We start from the raw sequence: 20,042 nt of genomic DNA on the forward strand, positions 1-20,042 counted from the left end.
AGGGAAACTGAGGCCCAGAGCAGTGATGCGCCAGGAAACACTCGGTGGGATTCGAACCTGTGCGTATCCCACACAGATGTCCCCGGCTATTGGCCTCGACCCGGCAAAGACGGCCAAGGGCTCTGCTGCCACCTAGTGGACACTTGCGGCAGCGCTGTTCGGGTGGAGTCGCCTCTCGCCTGTCGGACGGCCCAGGCAAGGGGCCAGAGCCAGGAGGGTGTAGGCCTGATGCCCTGACCGCCCTTCCTCCATCATGTTCTCCCGCCAAGTTTCCCAATTTTCACAACCTAAGTGTCCACCTGGAAGACATGGACTAACTTATCTCCTGCCCATGTTGGGATCACGACTTCTTCAGCACAGAAAGACCCCAAAATGCGGGAGGGGAAATAAAAAGCATTAATTGGAATGCATACAAAAAAATTAAAGACCACAGATTAAGGTAATTCTGTAATTATAATAAAGAGCATACATGCATATTTCTTCTCCTTTTGTCTCATCTGATTTTAAAAAGCGGGTGTATAAAAATATATATTAATTTTATTTGGGGGCCTATAACATATAGAAATGTAATATATTTGTCAATAATAGCGCAAAGGAGATGAGAGGAACAAAGCTGTATTGAAGTCAGGAAATGACACCAGGTAGTAATGTTACTGAAAGTGCAGTCCGGCTGCTCGCTGCTCAAACGCCAATAAAGAGGCAAGCTAGAGCTTCCCTGGTGGCGCAGTGGTTAAGAATCCGCCTGCCAATGCAGGGGACACGGGTTGGAGCCCTGGACCGGGAAGATCCCACATGCCGCGGAGCAACTAAGCCCATGCACCACAACTACTGAAGCCCACATGCCTAGAGCCCGTGCTCCACAACAAGAGAAGCCACCGCAATGAGAAGCCCGCGCACTGCAACGAAGAGTAGCCCCCGCTCGCCGCAGCTAGAGAAAGCCCGCGTGCAGCAACGAACACCCAACGCAGCCAAAAATAAATAAACAAACAAACAAATAAATAATAGGCAAGCTGGTGGAAAGTTTGCTTTATTTTGGATACCGGCAACCGAGTGGCGGCGGGGGGGAGGGGGGTAACTCCTTCCAAAAGCCAACTCCCCCCAACTGACAATCAGTGGGCAAGAGCTTTTATAGACAGGGAGGGGGCTACGTGCAGAAATTGCACAGTCAGCTCTGGCAGTCGTCTTGAAATTGGTCACGCGGTTGTCTGACCAGCGTCATCTTGATTGTTTTAAGTACAGTTAATTTTCAGTTCTAGGGTCGGTTTGTTCCCATTTCCTTGAGGCCAATTCTTGGAATTGTGGCAGCTTATGTCATGACTACAGTCTGGTCATCATGTAGTTAACTTCTTCCACCTGGTGAGGATTTTGGTACCTATAAGACAGCTCACAGGATATAGCTCAGAATATTATCTATAGCCCATGAAGAGGAACTAAAGGTCCTTGACTATGTTTATTGACTAAACTATTATTATTTAGTCTTGTTGGACTGTTTTCCTTTGTTTATGCATTTTTCTCACTTCTCTGATTAAACTTATGCTTTGGCTAAAGTTTTTGTCACAGACAAAAAGCAAGCAGAGGACATGGGGGGGAAGGACTATAGGGTCCTGCTCCATTTCAGTAACTCTAATCGACAAAAACAAAGGAAGAGAACCAGAAATTCGAAAGGAGAAAATTAATATAACAACTCTATAAATATATACTTGCCCTCCTTTATTTTCTTGGATTCTTTAACAGACATATAACTGCATGGAGTAATCATTATAACAATGTATTGTTTGTTTTGTAACATATGTAGATGTAATATGTATAACAATAATAACAATAATAGGACAAAAAGGGGAAGAGGAAATGAGCTATGTAGGAGCAACATTTCTGTATGTCCTTAAAATTAAGGCAGCATAAATCCAAGAAGATTCTAAGTTGAGATGTATACAGTAAGCCCTAAAGCAAGCACTAAGGAAATAACTCAAAAAATATAGTGAAAAAAATCATTAAAGGAAGTAAAATGTTACATTAGAAAATAGTTGCTTCATGCAACAGAAAGCAGTAAAGAAATAAACAAGTGGTACTATATCAAACTAAAAAGCTTCTGCACAGCAAAGGAAACCATCAACAAAATGAAAAGGCAGGGATTTCCCTGGTGGTCCACTGGGTAAGGCTCCACGCTCCCAATGCAGAGGACCCAGGTTCAATCCCTGGTTGGGGAACGAGATCCTGCATGCATGCTGCAACTAAGAGTCCACATGCAACAACTAAAGATCCTGCACACCAAAACGAAGGTCCCGCCTGCCATATCTAAGAGCCAGTGCAGCCAAAATAAATAAATAAATAAATTTTTTTTTTTTTAAAAAAGGACTTCCCTGGTGGTGCAGTGTTTAAGAATCCACCTGCCAATGCAGGGGACATGGGTTCGAGCCCTGGTCCGGGAAGATCCCACATGCTGCAGAGCAACTAAGCCCGTGCACCACAACTACTGAGCCTGTGCTCTAGAGCCCGCGAGCCACAACTACTGAGCCCGTGTGCCACAAATACTGAAGCCCACGCACCTAGAGCCCGTGCTCCGCAACAAGAGAAGCCACCGCAGTGAGAAGCCCACTCACCTCAACAAAGAGTAGCCCCCGCTCACCGCAACTAGAGAAAGCCCGCGCGCAGCAACGAAGACCCAACGCAGCCAAATTAATTAATTAATTAAAAAAAAAAACACACAGTGAAATACCACTTCACACCTGTTAAAATGGCTAGCATCAAAAAGACAAGAGTGGGACTTCCCTGGCAGTCCAGCGGTTAAAACTCCGTGCTTCCACTGCAGGGGGCGTGGGTTCGATCCATGGTCGGGGAACTAAGATAGCACATGCCTGCGGTGCGCCCCCGCCCCCCCCAAAAAAAAAGACAAGAGGTAACAATTGGAGGTGAGAATATGGAGAAAAAGGAACCCTCTTGCACTGTTGGTAGAAATGTAAATTGACGAAGCCACTATGGAAAACAGTATGGAGGTTCCTAAAAAAAAATTAAAATTAGAACTACCATATGATCCAGCAATTCCACCTCTGTATATTTATCTGAAGGAAAGCAATAACACTCACTCAAAAAGATATTTGCACTCCCATTTCATTGCAGCATTATTTACAATAGCTAGGACATGGAAGCAACCTATGTGTTCATCAACAGATGACTGGATAAACAAAATGTGGAATATGTATACAAGGGACTATTAGCCGTTGAAAAGAAGGAAATCTTGCTATTTCCAGCAACATGGATGGACCTTGAGGGTATTATGCTTAGTGAAATAAGTCACACAGAGAAAAACAAATACTGTATGATCCCCACTTACATGTAGATACCACACATAGGTTCCATTTATATGTGGAATCTAAAAAAATGAACTCACAGAAACACATCTTCACCTTTCGCATCTGTGGGGTAGGGGAGATGGGTGAAGGGAGTCAAAAGGTACAAACTTCCAGTGACAAGATAAATAAGTTCTGGGGATGTAATGTACAGCATGATGACTATAGTTAACAATACTGTATTGTATGTTTGAAATTTGCTGAGAAAATAGATCTTAAAGTTCTCAACACAAGGGAAAAAAACTGTAACTATGTCAGGTAATGGATGTGTTAACGAAACTTATTGTAGTGATCATTTCACAATATATACGTATATCAAATCCTTATATTGTACACCTGAAACTAATACAGTGTTATATGTCAACTATATCTCAATACAACTGGGGGAAAAAAGGAAAGCAGTAAAGGAAGAATAGAGGAAAGACAAAAAAGACGTGGGACACATAGAAAAACAAAAAGTAAAATGGCAGATGTACTGTTGTTAAGGTGACAACACTCCCCCAATTGATCTACAGATTCAAAACAATCCCTGTCAAAATCTCAGCTGGCTTCTTTGCAGAAATTGATAAGTTAATCCTAAACTTCATATGAAAATCTAAGGGACCCCAAATAGCCTTTTTGATCTTGAAAAACAAGATCAAAACTGTAGAATTCATACTTCCCAATTCAAAACTTACTACAAAGCTACAGCAATCAAAACAATGTCGTACCGGCATAAAGGTAGATATATAGATCAATGGAATAAAATTAAGAAGCCAGAAATAAACACATTTATCTTTGACAATTCGAAGGGGAAAGAATAATCTTTTCAACAAATGGTTCTGGAACAACTGAATATCCACATGTGAAAGAATGAAGTGGACCGTTGTTTCATATCACACATAAAATTAACTCAAAATGGATCAAAAGCCTAAATATAAGAGCTAAAATTATAAAAGTATTAGAAGAAAACATAAACATCATAACTCTGGATTAGGCAGTAGTTTCTTAGACATGACACCACAAGCACAAGCAGCAAAAGAAAAAATAGATAAGTTGGACTTCAAAATTAAAAACTTTTGTGCTTCAAAGGACTCCATCAAGACAGTGAAACGTTAACCCATAGAATGAAAAAAAATTTGCAAATCATATATCTGATAAGAAACTATGAATCTCTAGAATATATGAAGAACCCTTAAAACTCAGTTATTTTTTAAAAAACACACTCAATTTAAAAATGGGCAAAGAATTTGAATAGACATTTCTCCGAAGAAGATATACGTATGGCCAATAAGCACAGGAAAAGATGCCCAATATCATTAGTCATCCGGGAAAAGCAAATAAAAAATACAGTGAGATACCACTTCACACCCACTAGGATGGTTATAATAAAAGACAAATAATTAAAAGCGTCAGTGAGGAAGTGAATTTGGAGCCCTCACACATTACTGATGGGAATGTAAAATGATGCAGGCATTTTATAAAATACTCTGGCAGTTAAACACAGAATTACCATGTGACCCAGCAATTCCACCTCTAGCAATACCCAAGAGAAATGAAAGCATACATTGACACAAAGATTTGCAAGCAACTGTAATTATCTCCTTATTTACAACAGCCAAAAAGTGGAAACCACGAAAATGTCCATCAACTGAAGAATGGATGAACAAAATATATCTACACAATAGAATATTATTCAGCCATAAAAAGAAATGAAGTACTGATCCATGATATAATGTGAATGAACCTTGAAAACATATGCTAAGTGAAAGAAGCCAATCACAAAAGATCTCACTTTATATGATTCCAATTATGTAAAATGTCTAGAATAGGGAACTCCACAGAGGTAGAAAGTAGATTCTTAGTACCCTTGGGCTGGGGAAGGGGGAGGGAATGGAAAGTGACTGCTAAGGGTAAGGGGCTTCTTTGGGGGATTATGGAAATGTTCCAAATTTTACGGTGACGTTGCACAACTGTGTGTGTGTGTTTATATATATAAATACATACACACATATATATATCTGTAAATGCAATTTAAAAAACCATTGAATTGTACAATTTAAATGTGTGAATTGTATGGCATGTGAACTATATCTTAAGCCGTTATTAATTTTTTACTTAATAAAAAAAATTCTAATTGGGCTCATTTGTCACCTCCTCCAAGAACCCTCCCTCCTAAAATAAACCCTCCAATTTACCCTCTTTCCTCTTTGCTTTTCTTCACAGCCTGACATCGTGGGTTCTTTCCTTTTCCATTCTCGGTCTCCCCTCCAGGAGAGCCTCTTTTTGCCCCAACAAATTGCTAAGCCCGGAGCCCCTCAAAGGTGGGGCTGCATCTTGATCGGTTCTAGCGCCCCCCCCCCCCCGCTCTGCACCCCCGTCCGTCGCTGCCCCAGGATCTGTACTGGAAGCAAGCAGATGGGGTTTGAATATCTGCTACTATGAAACACAAATCAGACACCCCCCCATAATAATAATAACTACCATTCCATCTCTTAATGAACGTTAGCCCTTGTTAATTGCTCTGTGCCTGGCGTTTTACACGAGTTATTTTATCTAATTTTTTTTAAATTTATTTTTGGCGGTGTTGGGTCTTCATTTCGGTGCGCGGGCTTTCTCTAGTTGTGGCGAGCAGGGGCTACTCTTCATTGAGGTGCGCAGACTTCTCATTGCGGTGGTTTCTCTCGTTGCGGAGCACGGGCTCTAGGCACATAGGCTTCAGTAGTTGTGGCTCGCGGGTTCAGTAATTGTGGCTCACAGGCTCTAGAGCGCAGACTCAGTAGTTGTGGTGCACGGGTTTAGTTGCTCCGCGGCATGTGGGATCTTCCCGGACCAGGGCTTGAACCCGTGTCTCCTACATTGGCAGGTGGATTCTTAACCACTGCGCCACCAGGGAAGCCCTATTTTATCTAATTATTGTAACATTTCCAGGAGGAAAAACACCAGTATTATTCCCATTTAACAGAAGAGAACTCGAAAACTCCGTAACACACCTCCGGGAGAAAAGAGACCCGGAGTGGGAAGAAGCGCCGCTACCTCATCATAGCCCCTAGACCACCCGAGGTGTACTTCTATATACATACGTTTGCCAGGGAAGTGGAACCCGGAACGGGCCACCGAGACCTCCCAGCGTATCTACAACTCCCGTCATGCGCGCGCGCCGACGCTCCCTTACGTCGCGTTTGAACAGGAGGGCTAGTCTCCCCACGTCTTGGGAGTTGTAGTCTCGCCGCAAACGGAGGCCAGGCTGTGAGAGTTTGGTGCATCTGGAGCCAATGAAGAAGCAAATCTTATTGAGCTCGGGGCCGACGAGCCAATGGGCTCGCGGCCTCGAATGGGAGGGACTTCCGGCCACGAAGTCGAGTTGAGCGGCTGCGCGAGGGCGGTCACTTCCTTTTCGAGGGTGGCGGCGAGCGCGGATAGAGCGTTATGAAGGCCTCGGGCACGGTAAGACGAGCGCGGTGGGGCAGGGAGTGGGAACGCGAAGCGGACCGAATCGTGGGCCACGGGAGGAGGCATGGGACACGCGGAAGTGCTTGTTCCGGCTAGGTCCCGCGCGCCGCCGTCCCCAGTTGCAGCCAACATGGCGGCCACTGCGGAGCCGCGTGGGGAGGCCGGTGCATGGCCCGGGCCGGCTCGGGGATCGCGGAGGCCGGGGAGGCCGAGTCTCCTTTCCAGGGGAAGGGACAAGTTGCGCGGCGTGGAAACATGCGCCGCGGGACCTCATCGAGCTTCCGAGCCTCAGTATCCCCGTCAGCAAAGTGGACAAGGTGGCGGGAGGGCGGGGAGGGGAGGGAGGGCAATAGAATTCTGTTTCTCCTGGCATGGCTGTGAGAGAAATAGAAGAAATTTGTAAGTCCGAGCTGACGTGGAGAGTGCGAGCCTTATCGCTGTGGAGAGTGCTGGGCAAAATCAGAGGGTGTTAATAGCACAGAGATGGAAGAGTAGGCCCTGGGGAGAAACAGTATGGGTGGGTCATTTTCAGCTTTCCAGCCCCAGTTTCCACACTGGAAAAGGGGCCGACCGCATCGGTATCCCTTCCTGAATGGGTGGTCCGGGAGGCCGATGAGTCAGGTTGAGAGATAGAAGTAGGAACCGAGTTTGTGAGGTTTGGGGTAATTTTCTATTGATAGTAGTAAAATGGTGACAGGTTATCTTATGGAGGTGGCTCCTTTCTAGTATACCACAGGATTTGGACCTGGCAGACATCTTCACCTTTTGCATCTGTGTAAACAGGGAGCTTACACTTGGGAGTCCAAACCCCTTGGACTGCAGCTGGGAAAACTGAGGCAGCTGCAAGTCATGACAGCAGTGCAGGGAGCCCAGAGCTGGGCAGGGAACTGGATTCTTGTCCTGGTTCTGCCTGGAGTTGGCTGTGAGATCCCAGGCTGGTCACTGTCTCTGGGGTCTGGAATGAAAGAGGATTTTGGCAAGTTACTGTGAGCTGCAGAGATGCTCTGGAGGAAGGAGACAGCTTGACTGTTCCAGGCCAGCCCATAGAAAGGGAGAGGAAGGGAGGGGTTGAGACCCTCACCCAGCTTTCCTGAGCCAGGGCAAAGGGCACACAGGCACCTTGGTCAATCCTCCCCACTCTCACTCCCTTTTATGTGGAAGGCTCAGACAGTGGCATGACCCACAGTCAGCCAGATTTCACATGGAGGCCCTGGGGTGGGACTTGCCCTTCTCCGTCCCCTGATCCAGTTGTCAACAGGCTTGGGAAGGGGAGCAGAGTGAGTCTCCACAGTTACCTCTGGGCTTTGGGTGCTGGCCCCACCTCACCCCCATTTCTCTTTCAGCTTCGAGAATACAAGGTGGTGGGGCGCTGCCTGCCGACCCCCAAGTGCCGCACGCCACCCCTCTATCGCATGCGGATCTTTGCGCCTAACCATGTTGTTGCCAAGTCCCGCTTCTGGTACTTTGTATCTCAGCTGAAGAAGATGAAGAAGTCTTCAGGGGAAATTGTCTACTGTGGACAGGTATGGGGTGTCTGAGGCTGGGTGGGATCCGGAGAGGATTTACACCCTCCCATGGGGCAGCTGTCACCCAACAGAATTAGCGGACTTTACAAACTCTGGTCTGTTCCCTTGTGCTCTTCAGGCCCTAGGTTGGGATGGAATAGGTGACTTGGTGCCCTTTTCCTAATGAGAAAGCCCAAGGCCCAGGGAAGGCCTGCTGGGACCCCTTGGTTGAGGCTGGGTCTTATCTGTAAAGTGTGGGGGGAGATGCTGGACTCTGCACTGTGAGGCTACACTGGGCAGCAGGTGGTTTTGGGCCCAGATGGTCCCAGGAGAGTTGTGTTGAGGGGTGGTCTGGAGCTGTGTCAGTCCCCATGGGGGAAGCATCTCGGCCTGGTCTGCTCTGCATCCCTGCTGTTGCTATGGGAATTTCCCTTGCACAGCAGATTTCTCCTCAGATGTCTGAAGGTGCAGGGACTGGGAAATAGGCAAGAGAGGCCTGGGGGCTGGGCTGTCCTTTGGAGTGGCGGGGCGGGGCGGGAGCAGAGGTTCAGGGATGGAGGGGGTCTGATTGAAGCCCACTTGCTGCTCTCGCCTCAGCTGGTCTCCTCTCCTTGGCAGGTGTTCGAAAAATCTCCCCTGCGGGTGAAGAACTTCGGCATCTGGCTGCGCTATGACTCCCGCAGTGGCACCCACAACATGTACCGGGAGTACCGGGACCTGACCACAGCCGGTGCTGTCACCCAGTGCTGTAAGCCACCGGGTCCCCAAACCAGGTCCCTCCTTTAGGCTCACAGAGCAGGCACTTGTAGCTCAGTCTGACATCCTTCCTGCCAGACTGGACAGGAAGACGCAAGACAGGACAAACGCAAGAGCTTTCTTGGGGGTAGGTGGGAGTCCCAGGGATGGTGACAGGGGAGGCACAGGAGGTGTTGCTTTGGGGGCAGGAGGAGTGGAGAGGATGCCCCAAGCACACCTTTTTCTGGAACCTTGGCAGCAAGTGGACTTAGGAGATTGGAGGGAGGGTCCTCGAGTCATTCCTGAGCTGGTTCAGTCACCCACCACCAACTGCATCTGGAACCTCCTTCTTGAGGTTTGAGATCAGCCCCTTGTGTAGAGACAACTGCTGCTCAGAACTTAGTCCAGCCCCTGTCCAGTGTTGGGACCTGCCATTTGCAGCCCCAGGTGCTCCCAGGGTGGGTCACCTACCAGGACCAGAGTCCAAGCACCTAAACCCAAGAACTGCTGTTTCTTGTAACAGCGGTTTAAACAGAGGTGCTAACAGCAAGTGGATCTTGTCGCCTTTGGGGGCCTGCAGCCATGCCCCTCAAAGTGAATTTGGAGGTTCTACACACTTGGTAGCCAGTACCTGCTGGGACCAGATGCTGTGGCCACTCGTTCCCCAAGTGCCCCCCTTTCTGATCCCTGTAGACCGAGACATGGGCGCCCGGCACCGTGCCCGGGCCCACTCGATCCAGATAATGAAGGTGGAGGAGATCGCAGCCAGCAAGTGCCGGCGACCAGCAGTCAAGCAGTTCCACGTGAGTGCCCTCGGGGCCCTGCTGGGCAGACTGGGCTGAAGGGGCTGCCCTGGAACGCCAGACTGGCCTGGCAGCTCCTCCAGACTTGGGAGATGCAGTAAAGCACCGGGTTTGACGCAGGAGCCCAGTGGGGGTGGCCACACCTCAGTGGTCCTTGGGAGACAAGGTTAAGAGCCTCCCCCCAACACCTTTGCCTGCCTTTTCATATTACAGGACTCCAAGATCAAATTCCCACTGCCCCACCGGGTTCTCCGTCGCCAGCACAAGCCACGCTTCACCACCAAGAGGCCCAACACCTTCTTTTAGATGCAGGGCCTCCCTGTTCCCAGGTCTGCCCAAATAAAACTCGTTGGGAAAACCGGGCACTCAGATGCAGTTGTTTTCTTTGCACACCCTGCAGAACTCAAAAGGGTGCAGCCAAGCTGTGAGTGCTCGGGGAGGAGTCCTCCTCTCCTCGAGTAGGGCCCTGACATTGGATTCTCCAGAAGGGGAGCTCTAGGAATGGCCAGCCCCTGCCCCCCTCAGCTCTCTCAGTGCCAGCAGGCAGCTCTGTGCTGTGAGCTTTGGGGTATGCTGTAGGCCACAGGTTTGGCCCCCAAATCTTTCTTACCTGCCTTGTTAGACACAATTCTCAGCTCTGTGCGTCCCCCCGCTGCCCCCCATTTCTGTGGTGGTGAGATGACAGCTGCACCCTGAGGGAGATCAGGTTGATGGGGTTGGTTTCATTCTGTGTGTGGCCTTCCCCACCCAGCCTACAACCCTGGTCAAGATCCTCACAGCAGACACAAGGGGGCGTCCAAGAGGGTCATGAGCCTGCTGTGCTAGCTTGTTTCCCCTTCGCCAGCTGGGGGCCTCTTGAATGAAGCTGTCCTAATCCTGCCCAAGGAGGTCAAGGTTTCACAGTGGGCATCTGTCTCCTGGAATTCCAGGCATGAAGATAATCCCACCCTGGCCTGAGCTCCTCAGCCAGGAGGCTGAGGCACAGCTAAGAGCTCAGATGTTGGGAACATCTGTCCTTGGTGTGTCACCCTGGGCAACCCTGGCCCTTTGAACCTTGGTGTCCTCTTCAGAAGGTCTGGACACTGACCCGATTTGCTCAGTTGACAAGCCTTAGGGAGTCACACTGCTCTGCAGGCAGTGGGTACACGGGTCAACGAGGACCTGCCTTGTGTTCCAGAGAGCCGTCGATTGGGAAGAAGCTGAGGCACAAAGAGGTAGTTGGGGGGGCGGGGAGAGCAACCAGTCCTGGAGGGTGGTCCTGGATAGGGGCACAGTCTCCCCTTCCCCACCTGTGGCGGTGGGACTAGTTGGCAGGATGGTCCTGGGTGGTTTCCAGAAAACCAGCTCACTTCAAACCCCACCTGTTCTTGGAGAGGTGCCTAAGGCAGGGCTCAGGCACAGCTAGCCATTCTCATGGGAAAGACAGGCCCTGGGTCCTTGCTGGCTGCTTTGCCTGTTGCAACACCGGTGCCTCTTTCCCACCTCCCGGGCCTTTGCACTTGCTGAGCGCTGTGCCTAGACTGCTCTCCACAGATCATCACTGCCTCGCTGAAGACTGTGAACCATTGGGTTTCTGTCCCCCACCAGACGGAATCTGAGAGGGCAGGGACCACATGTGTCACTGCATCACCAGGAGGAGTTAAGTAAGTCTGAGAAGAGTGGTGATGGCCAGTGACTATCCCTCTACCTGTATGTGCACCACGTGGGGAAAAGTCCTGGGTCTGGCAATGCTGGGCCAAATTTTTGATGTTAACTCTGCCAAAATGTCTTCCACGGATGTTCCAATTCATTCTCAACAGCACTTAATAAGAAGGGGTCATGTTTTCCTCCAGCCTTGCCCACAACTTGGGTTAGCAAGCCGGTGGCTGAAAAAAAGCACATCTTAGGATTTGAATTTGCTTTTCCTTATGCAAAAGCATTCTGCCCTGATAAAAAAATCGTTTACATGAAAGAAAAAAGTCTTACAAAGTTGAATCACTTTTTAAAAGCTCTGGTATCATAATTCCCTGGCAGTCCAGTGGTTAGGACTCGGCGCTTTCACCTCTGGGGCCCGGGTTCAATCCCTGGTTGGGGAACTAAGATCCTGCAAGTCGTGTGGTGTGTACCCACCCCACCTCCCGAAGAAAAAGCTCAGGTATGTGGGGCGAAAGCCTGAAAAAAATCTCTACATATGTTGTAAATACTTTTTTCCTCAGGGTACTTTCTGATGTTTAAGGTATATTTTGGGGGGCCAGGCCAAATTTTTCTTTGTTTCCCTAGTTGATTTCATTAACCCTGTGCTTTCTGGCAGAAATTCCTGGTTGCCCTAAATATTCCTTCTCTCCTTCCTCAGTAAAAGGAATCTCCATATCTAGATGCCACCCAGAAAAGTTTCCCAGCCTTTTAACCTAGGGATGGGCATGTGATACTAGCAGTAGTGATGTGTGCCATTTCCAGGAACTACCATCTGGCTAGAATATAGGCACAATGGCTGGTACTCCAGCAGCTGTTTTTACCCTGGGTCTGCACGACTAGAACATGAGAAGTAAACACCTTTGTAGGCTATGATCTGGAACTCCTGATGCCTGTGCCTGGGGCAAGTCACGGTCCACTCTGAGCCTTAGGTTTTTCCTATGTAAAGTGGGAATAGTGATCCCTCAGGTCTGGGGGTGAGGGCTTCAGATGAGCTAGAGGTCGAGAGGCCAGGAGTGTCAGGTGGGAGAATGCGCCACCAGGAAAGTGGAAAGCCAGGGACCCGCAAATGTCCCCCATGCACCCCCATCCCTACCTTGAAGTTCCACCAAGGCTTTATCCACATTACAGCCTGGGAACCAGTTGGGAGGGCTCTGCCCCAGCCAGCTAAGGGATGGGGTCAGTCTCATTGAGGAGGCCTTGAACCAAGTGATGAGTGAGCCCCCAGTTTGCCCACACCCGTATTCATCCACCCACCCTGCCATCTACTCATCCTCTTGTCACTTTGTCACCCCCTACCATGTAGCCACCCACCTGGCAATTCCCCCACAAACCCTGCTTACAGCAGCCATCCAAAGCTGGCTGGAGGTGAGGACCACTGAACTGAACCCTCAGTCGCCAGTGGGAGTTGAGATGCCAGGACCAACCAGCGCAAAGGCCCAGAGCTAGGAGGAAATGGGCCCATCCATGTGTGGTCTGTGAGGCAGGACTGGCCACCTGGATCACTGACTCCTCTCTGTGGTCAGCTGGGGCCCAGGAACAGGTTCTTGCCCAGGCTCACCCAGCCAGTCCAAGGATGGGCAGGAATCTGGAACCCGAGAGGCCTGGTGGACCCCTCCCTCCTCCTCAGGTGCTGAGGCACTCCCAGGTCCCACCCCTGGGCTTGTCCAGGTGCCAGCTGTCACAACTGGGCAGGGCTGGGAGCCCTGGGGAAGAGCCGCCCATCCCTGACCCACCCTGCACCTCACTCCTGTGTCAGGACCAAGGGCAGGTGTCAGGGCAAGACGAGGGGGGGGCGGCCAGGAGACCTGTAGTAGATCCTGACACCCAGAGACTCTGAGAATCATAGGATCAGAATCCTTAGGACTTGGAATCAGAGAATCTCACAATGATAATGACCATGACAGCCACCAGTGGTAGTAAAGGTTTGCTTTTACTGAGTGCAGGGTTAGATGTTCAAGGACAGATGCCCAGCAGGTCATGCTGGGGCTAGAGTACCTCATGACCTCTCATCTCCGCCCCTTGCCGTGTCTCCAGGGAGACGTGGGAACGCTGGAACCCAGGCAGCAGTCAGGAGTGGGGGCAGCAGACACCCACCCAGCACCCCGACATTCCTGCCCCTTTTGCTTAGACTGCTGCTGCTGGGTCTTCAGGGATCGCCCTGCTCCTCTCCCCCCATCGACAGGGGGTCCTGGGGTCCTGCCTGCCCTCCTCCCATTCCATGACAAATCACACGGTCAGGGAAGGTGTGACTGCTTCCCCTCCCTGCTCCCTGCCCTCCTCCATACTTTCTCCTCCACCACCCACCCTGCAGGGCTTCCAACTCTGGGCCTCCAGTGCAGGAAGTCCAGAACATGTCCTGAATCCACCCATTTCTCCCCACCCCTCAATCCCTGCCTTGGACATGGTGGGCTTTTCAGAACCTAGAACTCTTGTTAGGTCCCTCATTTGCTCCAGACTCTCTTAAGTGCGGCCGGCCCCCACTGACCAGCGCCCTCAGAATAAAACCCAGACCCCTCGCCAAGGCTCAAGGTCCACTGTGTCCCTCCCTGTCCTGCTCCTTCCCACCTCAGGGCTCTCCCCCCAGCTCTCTCGAAGCCTGGCTCATTCTCTGCCTGCAGGGCCCCTCCCTGAGACCCCACATTAAGTGGCCCCCCCCCCCCAGGCCGTCTCCATCTTTGACCTTGCTTCACTTTTGTCATCTGTTAGCTTCTGAAATGGGTATTCATCTGCTGGCTTGGTCAGAGTCATGAGGCCGTGTGCGGGATGGGTCCACCTGGAACCTGTTATGTCCCCAGTGTCCTGTTCCTAGAACCTCCCTGGGGAGATAGGACAGGTTTTTGCCTGAGTTTGCATCAATTTGCATATATTTGCATTCTCTTGCTTGGCTTTGTGGGGATCCTGGATTTCCCCTTTCCCACCAGGTTTTCCAGGAGGATGCAGCAGGGGAGTAGAAGGAGGAGGAATTCGGTGTCCTCCCCATCCTCCTGGCACAGGTGAAAGGTGCACACCAGCAGGCAGCAGATGCAGGGAAGAGCAGGCCGGCTCTGCACCCTTGCACGGAGAGAGAGTGAGAAGACAGTCCTGGGCGAAACGTGAGGATGCCTGGAGGACGCTGGACCCAGCTTGGGTGACGTGTGTAGGCCCGAAGAGGCCACCAGGGGGTGGCAGAGGCTGGGGAGGGTTCCAGTGCCCTAGCATGAAACCGGGCAAATTCTTAGATCCCTCTCACTTATGGAGGAGGGAACCCAGCTTTTGGGGGTCAAGCTAGGACTTGAACCCAGAGGTCAGAGCCTCCAGATGACAGTGTCTGTGTTTCTTGATGGCATTACCCTAGACAAGGGACTTCCCCTTCCCCTGTACCTCTGGTCTCATTTGTGCGATAGGGACATGCCAGACACTACTTCCCCAGGTAGTCCTGTCTCCATTTATTCAGGTTCATGGCCACAGACAATCCCTCCCCCATGACCTCCATTATACACTTAATGTCTGGCACAGCGTAGACACTAGTTCATGTTTGGTGAAGGAACCAACGAATGGATAAAGAAATGAATGAATGAGGTACTTACTCTGTGCCAGGCTTTTGTTATGCAGGTTCAATTTATTCCTCTGAGACAAGGGCTATTTTACCCCCATTTACAGATGGGGAAACTGAGGCCAGAGAGAAGCAAAGACTTCCTCAAATATGTATGCGTTCAGGACTTGAATGCCTTCCACTCAACTTAGCCTAAGGGCGGGGTTTGGTGATGCCCTCCCTCTAGGCTCTAGAGAAAGGGAGTGGGTCACGGTGCCAGTTGGGGGCGGTGGTTCAAGCAGAGCAAACTTTCCTTATGGGACCCTGCAACCTTGAAAGTAAACCCCACTCCTGTGGGTGAGTGAGCTCCCCGTAGCTCAAGGTACAAAAAGCACAGTGGGGATTTGAATGGTGCAGCCACTGCTCCAGGCTGTGTGGCCTTGGGTGAGTGACATGCCATCTCAGAACCTCAGTTTCCCCACCTGTCAAAGGGAGGCATTAACAGCTTATGGTCAGCGGAAAGTGCCACACGAAGCAAGGGTGGGCATTTGGGAGCCTCCACCCACCCCCCAGCAGCCACCTACGTGTCCTGTCCCGGCTTATCCGATCGAATCCAGGGAGGAAAGGGTGCGGGTCCTGCCCGCCCCCACGTCTGAGGGCGGAGTTTCGCTGACCCGGGAGCCCAATAAATCCACAGCCCGCCGCCCGCGAGCTGCCCCTTTAAGCCCCACCGAGACCTCCTGCAGTCAGCGCTGAGCACAGCTCCCAGGGAGAGGGACAGACGTGTGGGTGGTGGACGCACAGCTGCACCGGGCAATCGGACCGAGTGGGAGGCCAGGTGGACAGACAGACAGACGGTGGAGACAGACACGAAGACGAAGAGGAGGGACAGGGAGACAGGCGACCGCAGCAAGGAGCCACAGATTCCTTGCCCAGGGAGCCCCGGCCCCGCGGGGGACCAAAGGGGACAGGTTTGCCGTGCAGCTGCCGAGGCCGAGCATCCTCCCACCTCTGCGCAGTCCTGCCTCCTCTGCCACTGCCAACTTCCCTTAGCCGAGACAAGCGGGGTGGCTGGAAGGGCGGAGGACACGCCTGGTCCCCTCACCCACACCTCATGGCCGCCGTCGAGGCAGGGGCGCAGGCCACGTTCGGAGCTTGGGACTACGGGGTCTTCGCTCTCATGCTGCTGGTGTCCACCGGCATCGGGCTATGGGTCGGGCTAGCCCGGGGCGGGCAGCGCAGCGCCGAGGATTTCTTCACCGGGGGCCGGCGCCTGACTGCCCTGCCCGTTGGCCTCTCGCTGGCCGCCAGCTTCATGTCGGCGGTACAGGTGCTGGGTGTGCCGGCCGAGGCCTACCGCTACGGCCTCAAGTTCCTCTGGATGTGCCTGGGACAGCTGCTCAACTCTCTGCTCACTGCCCTGCTCTTCCTGCCGGTCTTCTACCGCCTGGGCCTCACCAGCACCTACCAGGTACCAGGCAGAGGCCCGGCAGCGTCAGGACCTGCCTGGCTGGGAACGCAGGGTCGCGGCGGGGGAGATCCTGAGGCTTTGAACTGCTGTGCAGGGGGCCGCAGGGGGCCGCAGGCGGGCTCCGTAGTGCTTTAATGTGGGGGCCCCCGGGCGGACAGGTGGCGAGGGTTCTGGGAAGAAGCCCCAGGCACTGGGGCCAGGGGCAGGAAGGAGGAAGAGGAGCCGGCGTCCGGATTCTCTCTGGTGGAAACCCGGTCAGGGCGTGGCCAGGCTCGGCCAGGGGCGCACTCACGTGCGAACAGGCACACACTTGCAACCCACATGCCTGAGCTTGCGTACACCCGAGTGCTCGCCGGGAGGCGGGCTCCGGATTCGAAATCCGACATCTCCGCTTCCTCCTACCTTCGGCAAGGGGTTGCCTCTCTGCTCGTGTTTCCCAAACGTCAAACTGGGCTAATTACAGGACCTCCCTCCAGGGCAGTAGGCGAAGTGATTAAAATCTTGACCAGTGTACGGTAGGCAGCCAGCTACAGGCACTGTCTGTATCTTGCCAAAGTTGACTCAGAGAGGCGGCAGCCCCGGGGGACAATCAGACATGAGTGGGAGTGGGTGGGGCTGATGTGTACACACTTGATGGCTCAGTCCTCCTGGGCACACGCCATGTGCACAGGCGCGGGGATGGCGCGTGTGTGCAAGTGTGTGCGGATAGGTCGGAGTGTGTGCTCCTGGCGGGAGCCCCCGTGGGCAAGAGTGCGGAGGGCGCAGTTGCCCTCCCGAGGGCGGGCAGAAGCCAAGAGGGCCAGTGAAGGACCCCAGACGCCTCGGTCCCCTGGGTAGGGCCTGTCCAAGTGACCATGAGCCCTCGGCTCCTCTTTGCAGTATCTGGAGCTGCGCTTCAGCCGCGCTGTGCGGCTCTGCGGGACACTGCAGTACCTGGTGGCTACAGTGAGTGGCCTCGGCCCCGCCCTCGCCCCCAGGGTCCAGCTCGGGTCAAATCTTGGTCGGTCCCGCCCACAGCCCTCTCCCTTCCCTCACGACCCCGCCCCGTGGGTCCCGCCCCCACCCCGCAAAGCCTTGCCTAGGCCCCGCCCCCAATCCTTCTGGCCCCGCCCCCAAGAGGCTCCATCTATAATACAAGTTTGGCCCACAGGCCTCTCGCATATGCGCTACCCGAGCCTGCCGCGACCCTACATGGCCCTGCCCATCTGCCCCTAGTCACGTACCCCAACCACCCTTCTCCCCCTATCTCCTAATGCCTTCTTCACCCAGGAGCCCCCCAATCCCCCCGCCCCTACTCACCTGCCCCTGCCCTCTACCTGCAGATGCTGTACACTGGCATCGTGATCTACGCCCCCGCGCTCATCCTGAACCAAGGTTTGACTCGGGGGAGGGTGACGGGGAGGGGACAAAAGCTTAGAGACTGGACCAGGGGAAGGAAGGGGCAGCCCTAGGAGAGACTTGGGAGGGAAGTATCCTCCTGGAGAGAAGAGGGCCCAAGACAGTGGAGGCCAAGTTTACACCCTGCACAGCGGCCTAATGGGAGGGTCTCCTTGCAGTGACAGGGCTGGACATCTGGGCATCGCTCCTGTCTACCGGAGTCATCTGCACCTTCTACACTACTGTGGTGAATGTCCCCCTACCCCCACCCGACGTGGGGCTCCATGTCCACTGAGTGGGAGAGACTGTGGGCAGACCCATCCACTCCCTACCTTCCCTTCCTCCGGAGGAAGCCTGTGTCCCAACTGGGCCTACTTCCTCATCTTTATTATGAAAGGTGATTTGAAAAGTTTATTGCTGAAAGTCCAACGACAATCTAGCTTCAGGCATGGCTGGATCCAGGGGCTACAACAGAGTCCTCTGGGTCCCTCTCCCATCTCTAGGGACCTCATTAGCTCCAGGCTTCCACCCCTTTTGGCTTCCTTCCAGCAGCAAGTGAGTTCCAATTTTAGGATGGGCTGGCTGAAGTCCCCGAAGGGCTCTGTTTGGCTGGCTCTGGTATTCTGTGACGGATGAGCCATTCACAGATGTTTGGGTAGCTAGGATGTTCTGATTGGCTATTCCTGGAGCTGGGAGCAGGGTTAGCTTCACCCAAATGACCTGAGTGGGGGGGAAGGGGCTTCTCCAAAGGAAAATCCAGGGGCTGCCAAGACAAAAACATGAAGAACATGCCAAAGACATGAAGGCTGGATGGGTAAAAACAACAGCTAATAATAACAGTAGTACTAATAATGATAATAATGGTGGCAGCCATCACTCACTGAACACTTGTATGTGCCAGATGCTCTTCCAAATATTTTTCTTGTATTAACTAATTTAGTCCTCACAATGATACCCTGAGGAAGGTACTGTTATTACCCCCATTTTACAGATAAGGAAACCGAGACAGAGAGGGGTATTGGTCCCAGCCACTGCTGGAGGCCAGGCCAGGTTGGCCCCAGCCAGGTCCGCCACCTGACTCCTCCCTCCTACCTCTGCCCTGTCCTGTAGGCCCCAGACAGATTCCCGTCTGACACCCTGTCTCCCTCTCTGTCACATCTTGCAGGGCGGCATGAAGGCTGTGATCTGGACCGACGTGTTTCAGGTCTTAGTGATGCTGAGTGGTTTCTGGGTTGTCCTGGCTCGCGGAACTATGCTCATGGGTGGACCTGGGCAAGTACTTGAGCTTGCCAAGAACCACTCCAGGATCAACCTGATGGAGTAAGTGAAAACATAAAGGGGGATACTGCCAAACGATGGAGCTGACATCTGTCTGCCCTGGGAGAAGCCAACCAATGCCTCCTGCTCCAGGAAGCCCTCCTTGCTCCCCCCCTCCAGACTCCCCATGGACAGAACCCTGGCTCCCCCTCTCTGTACTCCCATAGCCCCCATCCCTCCATCTGGCCCAGTCTTCTGCACCACCCCACCCCCTAGCCCAGACTGGGGACTGCAGGCTCTCTGAGCTCCCAGCTGAACATAGAAAAAATGTTTTCTGAATGCATACATGGATGATTCAAACTCCTATTCACACTTCAGAACCTACCCCAAATATCCCTTTAAGGCCCATAAGGTCCAGAATGGCTATCTGGGGCACTTTGGGAAGGTGAAGTCAGTGTGGCATCCCCACATGGCTGACTTGCCCTGCCCTCATCCAGCTTTGACCTGGACCCAAGAAGCCGCTACACATTCTGGACTTTTGTTGTCGGTGGCACATTGGTGTGGCTCTCAATGTATGGTGTGAACCAAGCACAGGTGCAGCGTTACATGGCCTGTCGCACGGAGAAACAGGCCAAGCTGTGAGTATTTGGGAGGGGCAAAGCGGATACCTCGGGGACTTGCTGCTCCCCTCCCCTTCTGAGACCACCTCTCCCCCCAGGGCCGTGCTCATCAACCAACTGGGCCTGTTCCTGATCGTGTCCAGTGCTGCTGCCTGTGGTATCATCATGTTCACATTCTACCTTGACTGTGACCCTCTCCTGGCAGGGCGTATCTCTGCCCCAGACCAGGTGAGTCTGGTCCAGGCTCCTAGGCCACTTCTATCTACCCACCCCCACTGTGAACCTCTGGATGAGTCTCTGCGGGTGAGAG

General features: G+C 52.4%; 2 protein-coding genes across 4 annotated transcripts in view; both read left to right on the plus strand.

Moving 5' to 3' along the window:
- SLC5A5 (solute carrier family 5 member 5) overlaps positions 1-20,042 on the plus strand; it is a 28,486-nt gene continuing 8,444 nt past the window's right edge. The window contains exons 1-8 of one of the 3 annotated variants that reach the window (XM_082456123.1): positions 1-22; positions 15,159-16,478; positions 17,358-17,423; positions 17,801-17,852; positions 18,035-18,102; positions 19,021-19,175; positions 19,610-19,750; positions 19,831-19,960. In XM_082456123.1, coding sequence (XP_082312249.1) covers positions 16,122-16,478; positions 17,358-17,423; positions 17,801-17,852; positions 18,035-18,102; positions 19,021-19,175; positions 19,610-19,750; positions 19,831-19,960 — 969 coding nt within the window. In that variant the 5' untranslated portion in view covers positions 1-22; positions 15,159-16,121. Of the gene's footprint in view, positions 23-13,251; positions 16,479-17,357; positions 17,424-17,800; positions 17,853-18,034; positions 18,103-19,020; positions 19,176-19,609; positions 19,751-19,830; positions 19,961-20,042 lie in introns of those variants that run through there. The other 2 variants (XM_082456122.1, XM_082456124.1) reach the window with 2 other exon arrangements.
- Positions 6,662-10,185, plus strand: RPL18A (ribosomal protein L18a). The gene is made up of 5 exons (XM_082455582.1): positions 6,662-6,773; positions 8,123-8,302; positions 8,903-9,032; positions 9,713-9,822; positions 10,036-10,185. The coding sequence occupies exons 1-5, from the start codon at positions 6,756-6,758 to the stop codon at positions 10,126-10,128; spliced, it is 531 nt and encodes a 176-aa protein (XP_082311708.1). The 5' UTR covers positions 6,662-6,755; the 3' UTR covers positions 10,129-10,185.

The sequence above is a fragment of the Balaenoptera physalus genome (genome assembly GCF_965194825.1).
Source record: "Balaenoptera physalus genome assembly, chromosome: 3".
Lineage (NCBI taxonomy): Eukaryota > Metazoa > Chordata > Mammalia > Artiodactyla > Balaenopteridae > Balaenoptera > Balaenoptera physalus.